Raw genomic sequence first — 19,056 nt, 5'->3', positions numbered from 1 at the left:
AGAAGCTATTGATGTTAACCAATATGGCTTTTTCCAAAAAAGATCGGTAATAACCAACTTAATACCATTTATTTAGAGTATAAACGAAAGTATGGATAGTGGTCTGGAAACTTGTGCCGTGTACACCGACTTTTTCAAGGCTTTTGATAAGGTACATCATCCTACACTTTTCGTGAAGTTGGGGAATTTCGGTGTGCACAAGACCCCTCCAAACTCATTAAAAGTTATCTAACAAATCGCTCTCAGTACGTTGTCATAAATGGAGTAAAGTCTTCTTGTACAACCGTAACTTCAGGAGTACCGCAAGGTTCTCATTTGGGACCGATTTTGTTCTCAATTTTTTTAAATGACATTGGTCAATGTTTCTCTACCTGTAGATATCTTGCATATGCAGATGGCCTAAAAATCTTTACAACAATTAAGAAGGTATCAGATTTTCGTGCCCTGCAATTTGATCTGGCAAATTTTGAAAGGTACGGTACCTTAAATAAATTATTTATTAATCCAGAAAAATGTCATTCTATAGTTTTTAGCAGAAAACCATCTCAAACACAAAACAAATTTGATGTCTTTCTCGGGGGCACTATCTTGAAGTATGTGGAGTTTATTAAGGATTTAGATGTGACGTTGGATTCCAGACTGCTCTTCGACGTTCATATAGAAAACATTGTTCAGAAAGCTCTAAAAAATCTCGGTTTTATATCTCGAATTACAAAGGGTTTTAGTAATCTAACATCATTAATAGTACTATATAATGCATTCGTTAAACCTACTATAGAATATGCGACAGTGGCTTGTAATCCGATGTATTACAAATATATTGACCAAATTGAAAGAGTTCAACGCAAGTTTGTAAATATAGTAAATTTTCGCTTTAATAGACAAAGACATTTTTTTACTTACTATGATAACTTAAAATTTTATGGTATGAAGCCCTTAGAGAGTCGTAGAAACAATTTTGATTTAATATTGATTTATAAAATTATTAATAATTTAACAGACTGCCCTTTCTGTCTGGAACATTTACATATCAACGTTAATCCTTATATTTTGCGTAATAGATCGACCTTTAGCATCTCAAGATATTCTTCAAACTATTTGTCTAACTCTCCATTGTTCTCCAACTCACCATCTCCAGATGCGCCCGTAGTTTTAATAATTTTTAAGAAACTAATTTGAATAATGATATATTTCTCCAGTATGGCTTCATTTAAGCGATACTTAAAAAATTCTACCTAATTTCGCAGGGAACGATAAATATTATCCTTTTTTTCCCTATTGTCATTATTCATATGTATATATGCTTCTTTATTGTTTATAAGAGATACTATTAAATAAGTTAGTTAGGTTTATATTGCTTGGTGTATTTGTTAAGTTTGGTGAAAATGTAATGTTTGGCAAAGCGCTTACTTGTATTTAAATTCATAAGATACTTTGTGCTTTCCTGTTATTGGATTGCTTAGTCTATCTGTAGGAGAGCCTTGTACTTAAATAAATAAATAAATAAAATATCTAGCTTTTGCTAGTAAGTAAAAGCAAAAAGTTATTCACTTCAACTTCAGCAAATGCTATTACCAAAAGCTAAATCTATCTAGTAAAAGCTAAAGCTTATACTTCATACTAAAAGCAAAAGCTAAGTTTTTATTCAGACTGCCCCTTATGCTGACATTTTCCGGAGAAAATTAGAATTGAATTATTGACCTATTGGGAAAAATTTCGAACTTAAAAACAATTTCCAGCATTTTCTTTTGGCCATATTTTATGATGTCAAAAAAATCCAATGATGTCAGATAGAGAGTTCCCGAAATATAGCCGTCATTTTTACTGAAACACCCTGTATAACTGTTCCTTTTCTTATTAAATTTTATTTGTACTACTATGATGAAATATAATAAATTTATATTATTATATGTGTGGGAATGATAGATAGAAGGAAAAAGGGACATAATATAATTAACAAATACGTATCTTACCAGTTATTTTATTATGTTAAAATTAATAAATAAGGTCTCAGAAACTACAAATACAAAAATTTTAACTTAAAAATATGCCTAGAGCTGTATAATTCGCTAACATCAAAATCGCCGCGACTTCGGAGGCTTGTCTGAGCAAAAAATACAGTGTACACAATGAAATACCATTTACTCAACATCATTAAGGTCCTAAAAAAAGACAAATGATATAAATAATGTTTTAAGATATTAAACTTAATATATGATGATTTTAATTATTAAAACACGTAAAAATAAAACGAAAAAGAAATCTAACTTACTCGAATTTTATGAAAACCCACTTGGAGGCTGTCCTGGGACAGAGTATTGGGGTCTGAAATTCGAAAAACTGGCGGCTGCAAAACCTGCTATGCTTCCGGTAGTATTGAAGCCAGTTGGGAATTGACTCATTACTTGAGCTGTAAAAAAAAGATATAAGTTAAAAACTTATTAGAAAACAAAATTTAAAATAAGATTTAAATTAAGACTTTTTATCAATATGATATCTATCTATATAGGACTATTGGAACCTTTGGTGTGATGCTCAAATTACGAGACAGTTTTACCACTAACCAAAACTCTTTATATTTACTCTCGACACGTGTTTCGCTAACGATGTTAGCATCTTCGGGAGAAGATTAAAACTAAACTTAAACTACTTACAAATCTGCTTATACAGTGTGGTGACTTTAAGTGGAATAAATTCAGTTAAAACTAATCAAAATTTATCTCGCAAATTTCCTGAGACCCGTCGATTTTTGTTTATTTTTTTTTCACATTTCAAGATAGTTTTTGTATTTTTTCACCTACAGGGGGGGCTCCAAATTAACCCCAACTTTTTTTTTCAAACGGAAAGCCACTTTTTTTAAACTCTCATTGAAAAGAGCCCTTTTTCTTGATTAAATTGCCCTATTTACTTTTGTGGTTATCTAAAGGAGAAATACGAAAAAAAAAACATTAAATTATTAAAAGTTGCGTTTAATGTATAAGATGCTCAAAATGAGCACCATTTACTTGTTGGCAAAGCCCAAGACGATACTATAATTCGTTTCTGACATTTTCTAACACTTTGAGTTCGTCTAGGTTTCCCGGTTTGCTCATATAAATTTGACTTTTCAAATGTCCCCACAAAAAAAAAATCAAGTGGGGTGAGATCGGGAGAACGGCCGGCCACTCGATTGCACCCCTTCTACCAATCCATCTGTTTGGAAAATTGTCATCTAAATACTGGCGTACATTACGGGCATAATGTGGGGGAGCACCATCTTGTTGCATCCAGATTCTTTTATCATACAAATCTGGATCGAACTGACTCGGATATAAGGCACGTAAGACTGAAACCAGTTCATACTCAAGAAATTCTAGATATCTTTCCCCAGTTAAAGTACCGTTGAAGAATATGGGCCCTATAACTTGCCTGCCAATTATGCCAGCCCAAACATTTCTGGGGATATTGTGTATTAGTTTCCCTTACCCAGTGTGGGTTCTCGTCAGACCAGTAGCGACAGTTCTGCTTATTAACATGGCCATTTAGGGTGAATGTACCCTCATCAGAAAAAAGGATCCACTCCGAAGATATGCGATTTTCGTCAATGGCGTTCATCATTAATTCACAGAACTGAACTCTGCGATCTGGATCGTCTTCCAATAACTCTTGAACGGGTTGCATTTTATAAGGTCGTTTGTTTGCACTTTTTAAAATTTTTAGCACAGATTTATGATGAATAGAGTTTTCGCGAGCTACTCTTCAGGCTGCAGTTACCGGATTTTCTTCCATCGCTAACAATACATTTAATTGGGTGTTTTCATTGATTTTAGAAGACCTTTCTCTTAAAACATCCCTCACGTGCCCAACTTCTCGAAATCTGCTTTCGATTTTACTAACCGTACCTTGGTTAATAGGTGGCAAATCTGGATATTTCTGCCTGAATAAGTGGACAACCTAGCTGAGTACGACTTCTGTCCCCATAACCAATCATCATTAATATTTCAATCTTGTGGGATTCGGATAAATAAGGCATTTCTTCAATATAAGTTAACTTATTTAACAACTGGTTGAAATTCACTTTAACAGTGACACTACAACAATGTCAGGAAATGTCTCGATACCAATAAAATAAAAAAACACGCCATTTTAATAGCCCTATTAAGCCCACGTTAATTTGGACCTTCCCTGTGGGTGAAAAAATACAAAAACTATCTTGAAATGTGAAAAAAAAATAAACAAGAATCGACGGGTCTCAGGAATTTTGCGAGATAAAATTTGATTAGTTTTAACTCAACTTATTCCAGTTAAAGTCACCACACTGTATACAAAAAAGGCAATGAAGCATGGCCAAACAAATCTTAAACACTAACTAAACTATATAATTGACTATAAGGGATTTATGCATCTAATTTTCTATTGTTATTAACTGGTTTAAGTAATTTTAAGTTGTCTAACCCTACAAAGTGACCAGTATTTAAAACATGTTCAGCCACACTTTTCAACTCCAACCATATTTCACATGAGCTAGATGTTCTTTAAATCTGACATTAATTGATCTTCTGGTTTCTCCTATGTACTTTTTATCACAATCGTTGCAATTAATCTCATAGATACCAGACTTTACATTATAAGATTTTATTACAAGATTTCGTAACTTGGCCGAACTTTAATAGACCATTCTTAGACCTAAGTATTTGAAATTCCTATCAAACCCTCTCTTCAAGATAGGATCGTATGGTATTGCAACAAAAGTTTGCTTATTTTCATCTTTTTTGAAATGTGGTAGTTTTTAAAATTAACTTTAAACCTGTCTTCTAATTAGCTTATCAATAATCTTATCGTCATAACCATTAACCCTAGCAATTGTTTTAATTGTTGTTTTTTCTTTATTTAATGTGCTATTACTTAGAGGAAATGAGACCAAACGATGTACCAACAAATGCATGCTAGCCATTTTATGTTGAAAACAATGGTTAGAGTCACTACTTATGTATCTAAAAGTATTTGTTTCTTTTCTATAAATATCAAATTCTAACTTATTATTATTTTTGATGACAAGAGTATCTAAGAATGGAAGTTGGTTATTTGTTTCTTGTTCGAAGGTAAATTTAATAGATGGAAAACAGTTATTGAGAGTTGTACTACAAAGTTACATTACATCGTTAGCCAAACACGTGTCAAGAGTAAAAATAAAGAGTTTTGGTTAGTGGTAAAACTGTCTCGTAATTTCAATATGATATATGTTTTCTCCAACAATAATCCATTCTGCGAACTCTTTTATCATCAATGGTGTGCCTGTTATCCTAATGCATAGAAAACTTTTTTAATACAGTTCCAAAATGCATGGATTAACGAAATATTATTATGACTTATATGATAAAATAATGGTATCTGAGGTATAAACTCAGCAATAACTAAAAAAAAACTTATAATAAGTGGTTGTTTCCATTATGATTTCAAAAATTAATTTCACATTTTTAAACTTAATGATAGAACCCGATCTCAACTTTTTCTTTTTCTCAAATCTTTTTTTTTATGTGTTAAAAATTACGAATTAACAGTTATGTTTTATGTTCTAAAGATATCTAATTTGTTTTTTAATTAAACCATTGCATAATTAAATTTTTTCCTGTTAAATAACAAATTGCTTATATTTTTTGTGCAAGTGAATATCCACTTGAAGAAAAACAACATTTTCTTAATGCACGCAACGAGCATACTCGTGCCATGTATTACCCAAAGGTTACATAGCACTTGAACTATTAATTCGCTAGCTATAGTTATTTGATAAAGCAAATGATTACGATGGTCTTTTTGAGGAGTTTCCTTTAACGGGAAATTAGTCAAGTAGTCAGTTATCAAAATTTAGATTTTTTTCGTTAAACTGTATTCACAAAAAACTAGAGGAAATTAAGTAAAATCTTGCACATTCGATAACATACCAATTAACAAAAATCACTGGATATCTAATGACACAATATAATTAATAGACCAAACAATAACATGAGGAGTTATATAACAAGTAATTACATACCATTAACTCGCTAAGTATATCTTGCTATATTTATTTGATAAAATTACATTTTAATTATATATTTAAATATAATTTAAATCAAACGATTACGATAGTCTTTTTGAGCAGTTTGATTTGAGTTTTAAATTAGTCCAGTAATCAGTTATTATAATTTAGTTTTTGTTTCTTTGGACTTTATGGATATCCACGAAGAACTGAATAAAAGTTGCAGTAAAATCTTTCAAATCTGAAAACATACCAATTAAGAAAACTCACTGGATATCCAATGACACAATGAAATTAATAAACAAGAAGACAAATTAACAAGTCAAACATGCAAGAAGAAAAAAAAACAAAAGAAATTAAACATCTTAACAAGCGAATCACACAGGAATGTGGACGGGACAAATAGCCATTTAAAAATATATACACGGAACTATAACACCATGTCCAGCAAGAAAAGTCTTGTGATCTTTATGATAAAGTACGATCTCTAGAATTTAAACCCCAAACACAAATTATGGACGAAAATGGAAAGATTATAGTAGTTCCCATTATTACAGCGGAAGCAGTCAACACTGCTTAAGATTTATATAACCAGTCAACCAGACAACATCCCAATAACAAGCAACACCACAAAAAAAGGGAATCTGTGAACACTCAAAAACAGGAAAGCAACTGGGGCAAAGTTCATCACAACTCAAATACTCAAAGTTAGGGTATACTATAGAACTATATACTGTAACTCTCTGAACAGTAACTCTCTACATGCCAGCAAAGTATTACTCCACTCTCATTACTCATTAATGAACATTTGAAAATATTTCTACTTCCACAAATATCAGATGAACAGAGAGCGTTCATACCAGGTAAAGGTACACGAGAGCAGCTACTCAATGTCCGACATATCATTGAAAAAGCGAGGGAGCACAACTTATACACAAGAATTATATTTCTGCTTAGTGAACTATACAAAAACATTCAACTCTGTGAACTGGTCACTTCTGTGTAGAGTCATCACTCTACACAGAAGTGACTCTACACAGAAGTGAAATGGGTGTCCCCAAGCATATACCGGGTGGTGCGTGGCCGAGCGGAACATAGGAAAACCCTGTATTTACCTTTTCCCTGGTTTTACCTGAACCGAAAATTTGGTAATTTTGCAATTACATTTAATTAAATAATTCAAGATTCGCTTATTAAAATTTTTTGAAACTTTGCATGAGGGTTTGTCAGATTAGTCTCTTCAAAAAGTTATCTTACATTTTTTCTGTAAAATGTACAGGGAAGCCAATAATTGACCCCCTTAAAATTTACATGGGATTTCCTATGTTTTGCTCGGCGACGCACCACCCGGTATTATTAAGATATTTTTATCAAGAGACCCTACCAACACAATAACGCCAAGATCAGAACAGGACATACAAAGCTTTTAAGACAGAGGCCGGTGCCATACCGGGATGCATGCTATTGCCCCTCCTTTACAACATATATATAGCGAATTATGAGAAAAGCCGTTGACGATTGGATGGGAAGGTGAGAGAGATATCAATGGGAGGAAGAAAAGTTAATCTATGCGGATGACACCTTCATTATTGCAGCAGATGATGAAAACTGATATAAATACTGAACAAACTAGAGAACTATAGTAGAGAATGTGGTGAACAAGTTTGTATACCTGGGATCATTATAACTAAAGATAGAAGCTTTTCAGAGGAAACATAGAAAGAATCTTACCTAGAAACTAAAAGCACGGCCATTTCAAGCGATTTGGATTTTTTTTATAAAATACGAAAATGCATTAAAGTATATTTTTAAACCATATATTTATTGAATGTTATTTAATTGTCATAGAAACTTATAAAAATATATAAAAAATAACATCCGAAAAAAATGGGACACTCATTACTTTCAGATTTGTATTACCAGGCTGTTTTAGGAAAAAATAGTTAACTTTGTATAGTCGGCCATGGATTAAAATAAGTGATACATTGAGACGCTGTCATGGCAGAGTAAATTTCAGTGGTTTCAAGTTTTTTGTGGTGAATATTAATTTCGTAATCAAAGCAAGTAGATATATTTTTTCATTTAGTGTAATAATAAGGGTTTTTTGTCCCGTCCACAACCAAATTCTTAGAAAAGTAGGCATATCCCACTAAATAATAAAAAGTTTGAACTTTCAATTTTATTTTTTCTTGACTTGCATTTAGGGCAATATTATAGTAAAAGATTTTTTTTGTATCATGTTACTATTTTGCAAGAAAATTTTATAAATAAATTGTCCTGTCCGCAACCCATACATTAAAAAATATATAAAAATAAGATCCTATTAATATATATATCGAAAATATTTAATTCTTAATGCAAAACGGGCTGCAAAGTACTTATTTTAAGTTATTAAAGTTTTTTTTTTATTTTTGGTGATCTATATGTATATTGCAACCGATTCGCTGAGGACTGATACTCCACGAAGCCAAAAAAAAAACATTTTTTTTTAAATGAAATTTATTGTTATTATTTAATTTTAAAATAATTTTTCTCGGTCAATCTTCTCCCAACTTATGAGTCCATATTTTTTTACAGAAAATATGGCACCTAAGACAAATAAAGAAAAATCTATAGATTTTAGAAGAAAGCTCAAAGAGAATGTTAAGAAGCACATGCGTTTTAAAGAGAAGGATGCTAAAAGAAAAAGAGACAGCAGAAAGAAGCAGAAGAGATTGATTCAGGAAGGTTTTTTTACGAAAGATATGATAAATGCAAAGAAAAGACAGGAAACATTAAGAAAACGGTTGTATCGTCAGAGAAAAAGGGAAGAGTTGCAAGTTGAGAAAATCCAATCATCAGATAATATCATCTCATTTAAAACGCCACAATAGATGGAAAAGGTGGTAAAGAAAATTAAGTCTGTATTACCGAAGTGTGCCGAGCAAAAAAAGGAGGTTTTAAAGAAATTTTTTTATGCCGAATTTCCAAAAGAAACAAGTTTAGTCTGTGCAGAAAAAGTAACACCTTGGAACAAATTAGAAAGCCAACTTAAGGAAAGTGTCGAACGGTTTTACACCAGGGATATGATAAGTAGACAGGCGCCAGGGAAAAGAGACCTTATCGCTTTAAAAAATGAATCAGGAATCAAAGAAAAAAACAAAAGCGGCACATGACTGTTACTGTAAAGGAAGCTTATCAGTTGTTTATACATGAAAATCCCGAATTAGATGTTAAACTAACAAAATTTTACGAATATCGACCCAAACATGTCTTGCTAAGTTCCCAAATGCCTCACGACGTTTGCGTTTGCAAGTACCATGCGAACTTTAACTTTTTGGTTGAGGCTATTTGCAAAAATGTACATGAATTTCCAAAATCTTCCAAGGAATTACTTTCAGCCATATGTTGCGATACAAATAATTTCGACTGTATGAATAATTTATGCCCAAACTGTGATACCGATATTGAATTTGCTTTGGTGCCTTTAAATACCGATATGGAGACCGAAATAAAATGGAAAAGGTGGCAAGTCAATCTTCATAAACCCCAAGTATTAGAAGTATCTGGTACTTTAAAAGCTGCTTTGGATCAACTGCAAGAATCTATGGAGAAATTTAAAGTTCATTGCTTTGTAAAAACTACACAAGAACGCAATTTTGAGAAAGAAAAAAATAATATAAATGAAGAAAAAGTTGTCCTGCAAGTAAACTTCGCAGAAAATTACTCATGTATAAGTCAGGACGAGATACAAAGTGCGCACTGGAGCCACCGACAGGTCACAATATTTACGGCAGTAGCCTGGACTAAAAATACCCATCATTCGTTTGCTATCATCAGTGATGAGTTATCACATGATAAGTTTGCAGTCTGAGCATTTCTAAAAGAAATAGTTCATTGGTTAAGAAATACCTATAGTACTTTGAGAACTGTATCGATATTTTCTGATGATGTTTAAAAATAAGTGTACTCTATTGAATTTATGTGATTTTCATGAAGATTTCGTTATATCTGGCTTTTGGAATTTGTTTGCCACTTCTCACGCGGGAAGGGGGCTGTAGACGGAGTAGGAGGGAAGCTTAAAAGAGTAGCCTGGAAAATGGTGAAAAGTAGAAAACTACTTAATTAATAATTCCAAAGACTTTTTTAATGCACTTAATGGTAAAACCAATATAAATCTTATCTACGTTTCAAGCCAAAAGATTCAGGATAACAAAAACATGTTAACCGCTCGATGGGAAAGTGTCCTGCCCATTGCAGGGCTCCAATCATGCCACTTTTTTAGGCCTGTGTCCGAAAAAATACTGGAAATTGGTCAGACCCATCAAAACAATATAAGAAAGATATCTGTAACAAAACATTATAATCATTAATTATTTATTGTTGAACTAATTCGTCGTTATCATTCCCTTTAATTTAGTTGTATTACATAGTATATTGTTGTTTATACTAAAATAAATTTAAAAAAAATATTCTAGTTATTAAGGTTTTTTTGTCCGGTCCACAACCGTCCCGTCCACAACCAATAAATATAATTTTTTACTTACGAATTCTTAAAGAAAAATTCTTTCTTAATCATTTAATGTGATTTACTAGTAATTTGTTGAAAATTAAAAACGATATCTTTTTTCTTAAAACAACCATTTCAGAAATTTTGGTTGATTTTTTATGTAACATAAATGATACGGAATTTTCCGGTCCCGTCCACAACCGTCGTTTATTGCTATTATCTCTACTATAAAAACATGTTGCTTGCATTTATATTTTTTAAAATATTGTCTAATTAATATAGAATATATTTGCTAATTTTGGTGAAGAAATATTACCTAACAAATTGGCACAATTTTTTTTCGCATATCCTATTTTGTGATTTGTCCCGTCCACATGCCACATGCTTGATGGCCGAGCAGTCACCATGATAGTGTCAAGCCCGCAAAAGGGTCAAGTCAGCCACGAAAAAAGCAACGTCCAAAATATGTCGGTTTTAGTTCAGTTTTAATCTTCTCCCGAAGATGTTAACATCGTAAGCGAAACACGTGCCGAGAGTAAAAATAAAAAGTTTGGCCTACTGGTAAAACTGTTTTGTAAATTTATTCTTATGAAAAAAACATCGCTTTAATGACAAATATCTCGAAAAGTATTAACGATATAAGAAAAGTTTTTTAATAAAAATACTTTATTAGTTTTTTTATGTATTAGTTTTTGAAGAAAAAGACTTTCAATATATGCCAGGTAAAAGACTTCTTGTAAAAGCAGTAAACACATTCTATTTTTCATGGCTTGTTTGATCGCGGATCTTTGAAAACAATTGCTTTTTCCATTATCTAATAACTATTCTTTTCTCTATTAACTCCGAAACTAATGAAGATATCAATGACTAACTAATAAATATCAAAGCTATTATAAAATCAAACTAATGCATCAGTTCTTCTACATTTTTGTCGCAGATTCATTCTACTTTTGATAATCATATAATAACAATTATATCATTCCATTTAAATTTTCACAGAAAATTTGAAGAGAAGTTAATTCAAATATCTCCTCTCGCGAGAACTAGAAAAATCAATATTAACTAGGAATTAGTTCCTTTTAACTTTCCTTTCTTAAAAAATATCAATTTTGTCATATTTGGTTGACCTAAACCAAAATTATTAATATTTTTATTAATAATCCTTTTTTCCTAATAAAATGTCAAAAACTAAATTTAATTACAGCAAAAAGTAATAAAATAAAAACATCTAGAGTTATAGTGAAATTATCGACATGTAATTTTTATGAGTATGTTTAAAAAAGTAAGTACTTAAAAAAAGAGTTAGATACTTAAAAAAAGACTTCCAGCAATTTCTTTTAGCTATTTATATTACTAAAGCTCACATTATTCATTGTTGAGATATTGTACCAAGACACCCTTTATAATTAATGTTTTGTGTTGTTTACAAACACTTGTTTCCAACAAAGAAAACAACAGAAAAACTAAAAAAATTAATTATTAAAATATTAAAGATAAAATTCTTACCTGTTGACTGATTGCTAGAGGAAGATGTAGCTGCGAGCCTAGACAAGATGCTCCTCTCAGACATTTGAAGTCGTTGTGCTACAGGCGGTATTCGAGCTAAAGTGGCGGGTAACCGAGACACGTCCGATTTCATGTCGCTCAAAAGCTCCTCAAGTTGGTTCAAAACTTTGTGAAGAACTGCATTTGCCGGCTTGTTTCCTGTAATAATTACACTATTTTTAGTACGTTTATTGCTAATAACACAAAGAAATAATCCTAGATTTAAAGAAAGAAACTGCATTAATTAAGGAAACTAAAAAAAAGGAAAATATAAAAAATTTGGGGACGTGGTAGGGTCGATGACACTGGTCCTTGGGGGGCATACAACTAAAATAATTCATAGTTACTTCCGGTTATACCAGAAGTAAATGCCAATTTAATTGAGGCACTATTTATATTATTACATTTCTAGATTCTACGTGAATATCTAAACACATTTTATGTAATATGTCAATATTACGTTAGAATAACTTAATATATAACAATCTCAATATTCCATTTTACTCATAAAATGGCGAAACTATTGTTGAGATAACTATGTATTTTGTTATTTACTTAAGATTTGATGAATCATTATATTAATTTTGTATTATGTATCACCTGAATTGTATGACCTTACGGGAACGTACTTTTGTAGATATTTTGCTATCCTGTGTTTACAGGAACTTTCTTGGAATCTTATGGCATTCACTGATATTTTATAATTTTCGTTAACAATATTATTTGTAATTTTGAAGAAACTAATTTCAGCTTTTCTGTCTTTAACTTGGCAGAGTGCGGGTTGCTCATGCTCCGGAATGTCTGTCCGAACATTTCACTATACATTTATATTTCAAGTCAGTGGTGCTCATTGCCTGTGACCTTATTATGGTGACTTTATCAGCAAGCTTTCCTGATTCAGTCGCTGCCTACCCCTAGCCCCTGTACATAAGATATAAATAAATATATTTTTTAAAGCTTTCATAATCAAATGTATCCAAAAAAATATTCTTACATAAGGTTTTTTTTGTTTCCTTTTTTGTTTCTTTTTCTTGAGGATGTATCACTTAAAAGTGCCTCTCTCTTTGCAGAGGGACTTTGGAGAAACGGTTCTTATAATGGAGATGCATTCCTATTTGCTAACTTCACTTACATCAAAAGTACAACTGTTTTGTAATTCTTGATATTGGCAAATAAAATTTACGAATTAATTATTTAAGAATTACTATATTTTTAACAAGCTTTGTTTTCACAACAATGTAGATTCGCCGGACTTATTTAATTATTTTATGATTTTTCAATATCAATATTTCTTTTTGTTTTAATAATTACAGTGTCATTTATGAAAAAGATAGTCATTTGATTGTCTGGAAGCGTCACGCTTAGGTGGGGTTCCGGTCAATCCTTCGTTTTTTCCATATTAAATGTGTTTTTATTTATTTAAAACGTCATTTTTTGAGTTCCGGTGAATCTACAAGTGGGTTCCTTCCAGAGCTTCTTTTATAAAATAAGAAGGGGTCATCCACAGGCAAGGTGAGTACCACGGATATCACTTTAAATTTAATCCTTTCCTTGTTTTTTTTTGAATTTGATTTAATTTCTTTTAAATTTCGAATGTGTAATGTCAGACATTTATTGGTTCTGGAGGATGAGGTAATTGGCATTTTGTTTCAGGTCATCAGATGCAATACTATCTATTCTGCTATATATTCATGCTATCCTAGAAGTAAAAAGAGGGCAATCGAGTGATATTAAGTAGGTTCCAGACCACCAGAAAACTAAAGTACCAAATATCCTTGTATTTTGAGCAACTTATTTACCTCACTGTCCCTACACACGGGGGTATGTTGGTAGGTTAGTGGTACACCCTAAGAATTGTGTCATGTTACATAATTATGTTATGTAAAAAGCAACTTTTGCAGGTCGTCAAAACATTCAAACAAACAACAAAACAAAACAAAAGATGAGGCTGGAATTCGAAAAATTACGGAAGATATGAATTTTTTTGAATTAATTCAAGTGAAACGCGAACGAGAGTTTCAATTTTCTGATATGGCGACTTGCGCCGAAACATGTTCATGCTAGACATAAAATTGTTCAAATAGCCACTTTCATTGAAACGACTGTTTTAAATGGTGGATTTCGCGGTGTTTTAAGAATTATCGTAAATGTTCGACAGCTATTGTTTACCTGTTAACCTGTTGTAACGTTAAAATTATATCGCGAGCTTATGTAAAGTTATATCGGGTAGAATATGAACAAAATCCATTACTTTTCACTTGCCTTTGTAAAGCACCGGATGGATAATAGTGCCTATTGCAAAGCCTACAATGATAAAATCCTATCCAGAATATCTTTTTTAAATAATCATAATTCTTTTGTCAAATATAAAAAGAATATTATGGGATTTACTGAAAGCTCTAAGGTTTGTTTATTTCTATAATTTTCTAACTAAAATAGTAGAACATTGTTTTATCTCCTTTTTAGATTGATAACATGAAATGATAATAATATAAAAATGATAACAACAAAAAACACAGTTTCAGATAATATAAAAAAGCAGAAATTAAAATAGTGTCTGTGCTTGTGGAAAACAATATTTCATTTTCTGTAATGGATCATCTAAGCGATTTCATCAAGGATGCGTTTCCTGACTCAGAAATAGCAGAAAATTTTCTTGTAAGAGTACAAAATCATCTCAATAGCCTATAATGTTTTAGGCGGAAAATTCGAAGAGGAACGGAAGATCTAACGGAAGTTTTTAACATTTTGAGTGATCATTGGTGAGAATACTGATGTAAGTACAAAGAAAGTTCTTGCCATCGCTATTACATTTTTTTCAAAGACCAGAATTTTGTGTGCAGTAGATATACAAGAAGAGTCTGCTCAAGATCTTTTTGATGTACTTAACAGTGCGTAAGCAAGAAAAGGGCGTAATATACAGAGTCAATTATTAGTTTGCTATTGATTCCACAAATGTTATGTTTGGTGATAACAATGTCATTGTTGCTACAATTGGTAAAGTAAATCCCTACTGCACATTTGTTAAATGTGTTTGCCATTCTGTAATGACTTTTCTCAAAGTCGTAAACGCGAAAGAGAATTTGTTGAATTTCAAGAATTTACTGCTACAGAAAAACATAAAATTTTAAGGCACTATGATACAAGGCATCTTTTCACAACTGGATAAATAGAATTTTAAAGCAATGGGTGACCTTTAAAATTATTTTTCCAACATATATTGATAGACAAAAAACAACAAGTGTCTTGTAAGTGTTTATATAATTCATTTAATTTCTATTTTCTTGACTTTGTTTTACCTATAGTTAATAAATTTAATACTATTTTTCAAGGCTTTTTGGTCCATGAAAAGTAGTTATGTTATCTTTTTGATTTGGGTCAAAATGCCTCAATGTACTATTTATCTCTCAATGAGATGTACTTTTTTTATTAATTTATATTTTTGAGTAATCAATTAAAACCTAGATCGCCTTTAAATATGGAATTGTTTAAAGAACTCCAATTTTTAGATACACAGGTAGTTCTATACCAAGAGTTTTCTAGCCTCACAAATCTTCTTGTAAACTTTCCGAATATAGTACGAGAACAAGTTATTCAACACATTGATAATGAATACAGAGAAATGCAGATAGATTTAAATGTTTTTAACTTGCTTTCTAGTGATGGCATTAATATGAATTCTCTTAACGTGGAAAAATTTTGGCACGAAATGAGTTGCTTGAATAACTGTAAACTAAAATACGAAAATATTTGCAAATTCGCAAAACACATGCTTTCTTTGCTAGTTTTAAATGTAAAATGTGAAAGAATATTTTCAGAATTTAATATATGTAATTAAAACCGACGAAACAAGTTGTTAAATAAAAACGTTTCTGCATACAAGAGGCCTTGAGGGACGTTTGGTCTTGTACAAATTTTCAATCCAATGATTAAATTAATGGACGATAACACATTGTATAAAACATAAATTATGAAAGTACGGAAATTTAAGAAAACATTACTATAATTTTAAATATTTCTTTTTTTGCTTTCCTAGTTTTAAAAATTATATGCAATAAGTTTATAAATAATAATAAGCTTAAGTATAGGAACAAAATTAGTTAATTCCTATTACCCAAACAGCATCATACCTCCTAGGTACGTAATTTTTATGTCATATTTATGTCCATACGTCCATTGTTATAAAAATAACGTATTTAGTAGGTACGTACTTTTGGATACGTATTTCGTACGTATATTACTTACGTCTCGCGGACGTACATACATGTATATATAAATACTTATAAAATGTTTTAGCTGTTATACAAGAATAAAAAAAAACATAAAATTTTTGGTAATACGCAAAACTATATGGCAGGAAAAAATTTTTGGAGTCATGGCGTGGGTTGTCCCTTTGTACTAAAAGTTTACACCTGTGAATTTAGGATTTATCAAAATTCGGATTATAATAACATTTTCTTATTACATTTGAATTTAGTTTTACTGTTCACTTAGTGATAGGGAGGATTTACTACGATTTAGCCCAATTCATGAGAGCATAGTTATTCATTTTAATACTAATGAATTATTTAACTGATAGCTTATTTTAAAATATAATTTTAGGGTGCAGCACTTCAAACAGGGATTGGAAGCACAAAGAAAATTGAAGACTGTATTTCACAATAGTTGCAAAGAACAAATGATTTTTTTTGTATTTTCTTCAACTTTTATTTTTTGTTTGGTTTTTTAGACATATACATGCTTTGTTTTATATTTTTATATATATTTTTATGATTAATATATATTCAGTTTTTATAAATGAGTTATTTTTTCCCAAATACATTTTACCAGACAAAAAAAAGATTCGTGTAAACATCCTAGATATGTACGTCATATTATGTACAATAATACATGACGTAAAATCCTGCAGAAAGTGGACGTCCTATATACGTCCATAGTACGTACAAAATACGTCTTTAGTACGTATCTGTGCTGTTTGGTTAATGCCCAAACTCCATTCCATATTTTCATTTTTTTTATGTAAGCAAATATACATATGTTTATAAATATTATATATTATTATGAATTGCATAAAAAATATATAATATTATATTTATTCTTAAAGTAGATGTCAGATGATTCAGGCAAAAATTTTAGTAGATTCACCAAAATAAATTTGGCAACGATGCTGCACAATCACGAGAAGCCCGAATCAATGCAAGGATTACAAAAATGAAAGAAAAAGCTCTACGAAAAAACCGAAGGACTGCTATATAAACCAAAAATAGCAGAATAAGTAAGTTAAATGCTAATAAGTAAGTTTACAGAAGTAAGTTAATTTTTTTGCTGTCAAAACTTTAAATTGTTTTTCTTCAAAACCAGGTTTTTCAAATTGGCTTGCATGATAACTTCAAAACGGTTTAGCCGATTCGAATAATATACAGTTCATCCTTTACGGAAGTAAAGTAGCGGATAAAAGTCGAAAAAAAAGATCACGTTGTATCTCGGGTGCTTCCAAATCCGAATACAAAGTTATCAGAGCAATGATAAGATCATTTTGAAGAAAGTCTAAATACCTCTCACCAGTGAGTGACATCAAAGAAGTAAGGTCCTAAGACTCTTCCTTCTACTATAACCGCACCTTACATTGACTTTTTGAGGGTGGGGTGTATGCCATTCTGTCAACCAATGAGGGTTTTCGGTCGCCCAGTATCGACAATTCTGTCTGTTCACGTGGCTGTTTAGAGTAAACGCTGCTTCGTCAGAAAATATTATCCGTTTTACAAAATTATTGTTATTATTACATAATGTATTTGAGTAAAAGCATTATTATTTAAGTTCTTGATTTATATTTTCATGATAAAACAGATTTATTTTATTTATGTGAATTTGTTTTTGTTTTGGAAAATTATTTAAATAACTCTTATTTATACAGAAGCATATATGATTGAAATCATTTTGATTAACTAATTTAAGTAAGTTATTTTTTAATTTTTGTATTTAATTATTTAAATTAATTTTATTATATCTATGAAATTGAATTATTTCTCTTAATAACGTTTTACTTGCTCTTTCTAAGATTTTATGTGTTTTATTATTTTTGTATGATGTGTGTAATCTTAAACATTTTAGGTATTAAATTGTTAATTTTGCATTTATATAAAAATGTTATATACATTTTTTCTAAATGTCTAAAAATCTCTAAACAATTAGGCCCATACCGTTGATTTAAGTAAAATCTGTATTGTTGTGACGAATTCATAATAAGTTACTTATTTTATTGGGTTTTACGTCACTTATAGCAAAAATCAATTCAGAACATACAACCTCATACGCTCAAAAATTGAAAAGAAGAAAATAGACTTATTCACGTATTTAAAAGAAATATGAACTGAAATCTATAATAATACCGTTCGATTTTTTTTAATTTAAGTTCAATAAGTTTTAAAGACAATAATTTACTTGAGGTTTAATCTATTAATATCTGAGCTCGTTTCTTCTTTTCAATATCCTACCTAACTTTGTTATGAATATTAAAATTTAAAACGATAAAAATAACGAGAAGGCCTACTTTTTCAAAAATACCTAATTTGAACCAACGTTTCGGTAGTTATATCTGTTATATAATACTTGTGATCTTAATGTAATTTAATGATAGAAAATATACGAATATCAAATATTTTAAATACTTAATTAATTTTGAGAATGCCCTGTTCTACCTCTCTTTTTCGCAAAGGAACCCATGTATTATTAAAATCAACAGAACAAGTAGCTAAGCATTTATCTTCATTTAACATTATAAATGCACTTTCATTATGTCCCAAGTAAATTATTGCATTTAAAACTTACTGAACTTAAATTAAATTATGTATATCGAACGGTATCATTATAGATTTTAGTTCATATATTTTTTTTTAATACATGAATAAGTCTATTTCCTTCTTCTTTTCAATTTTTGAGCGTGTGAGGTTGTATGTTCTGAATTGATTTTTGCTATAAGTGACGTAAAACCCAATAAAATAAGTAACTAATAATGTATTTGCTG

General features: G+C 30.7%; 1 protein-coding gene across 1 annotated transcript in view; it reads right to left on the bottom strand.

Annotated features, from left to right (window-relative positions):
* Positions 1 to 1,965: 1,965 nt before the first annotated feature.
* Positions 1,966 to 19,056, bottom strand: part of LOC126746628 (chromodomain-helicase-DNA-binding protein Mi-2 homolog) — a 175,347-nt gene continuing 158,256 nt past the window's right edge. Inside the window, exons 31-33 of the mRNA XM_050454957.1 lie at positions 11,994 to 12,191; positions 2,273 to 2,410; positions 1,966 to 2,162 (exon numbers count right to left, since the gene is read on the bottom strand). Coding sequence (XP_050310914.1) covers positions 2,280 to 2,410; positions 11,994 to 12,191 — 329 coding nt within the window. The 3' untranslated portion in view covers positions 1,966 to 2,162; positions 2,273 to 2,279. The remainder of the gene's footprint in view (positions 2,163 to 2,272; positions 2,411 to 11,993; positions 12,192 to 19,056) is intronic.

Source organism: Anthonomus grandis, chromosome 17, assembly GCF_022605725.1.
Source record: "Anthonomus grandis grandis chromosome 17, icAntGran1.3, whole genome shotgun sequence".
NCBI lineage: Eukaryota > Metazoa > Arthropoda > Insecta > Coleoptera > Curculionidae > Anthonomus > Anthonomus grandis.
Note: the sequence above shows the minus strand (reverse complement) of the source record. Positions and strands in the feature narration are given on the sequence as shown.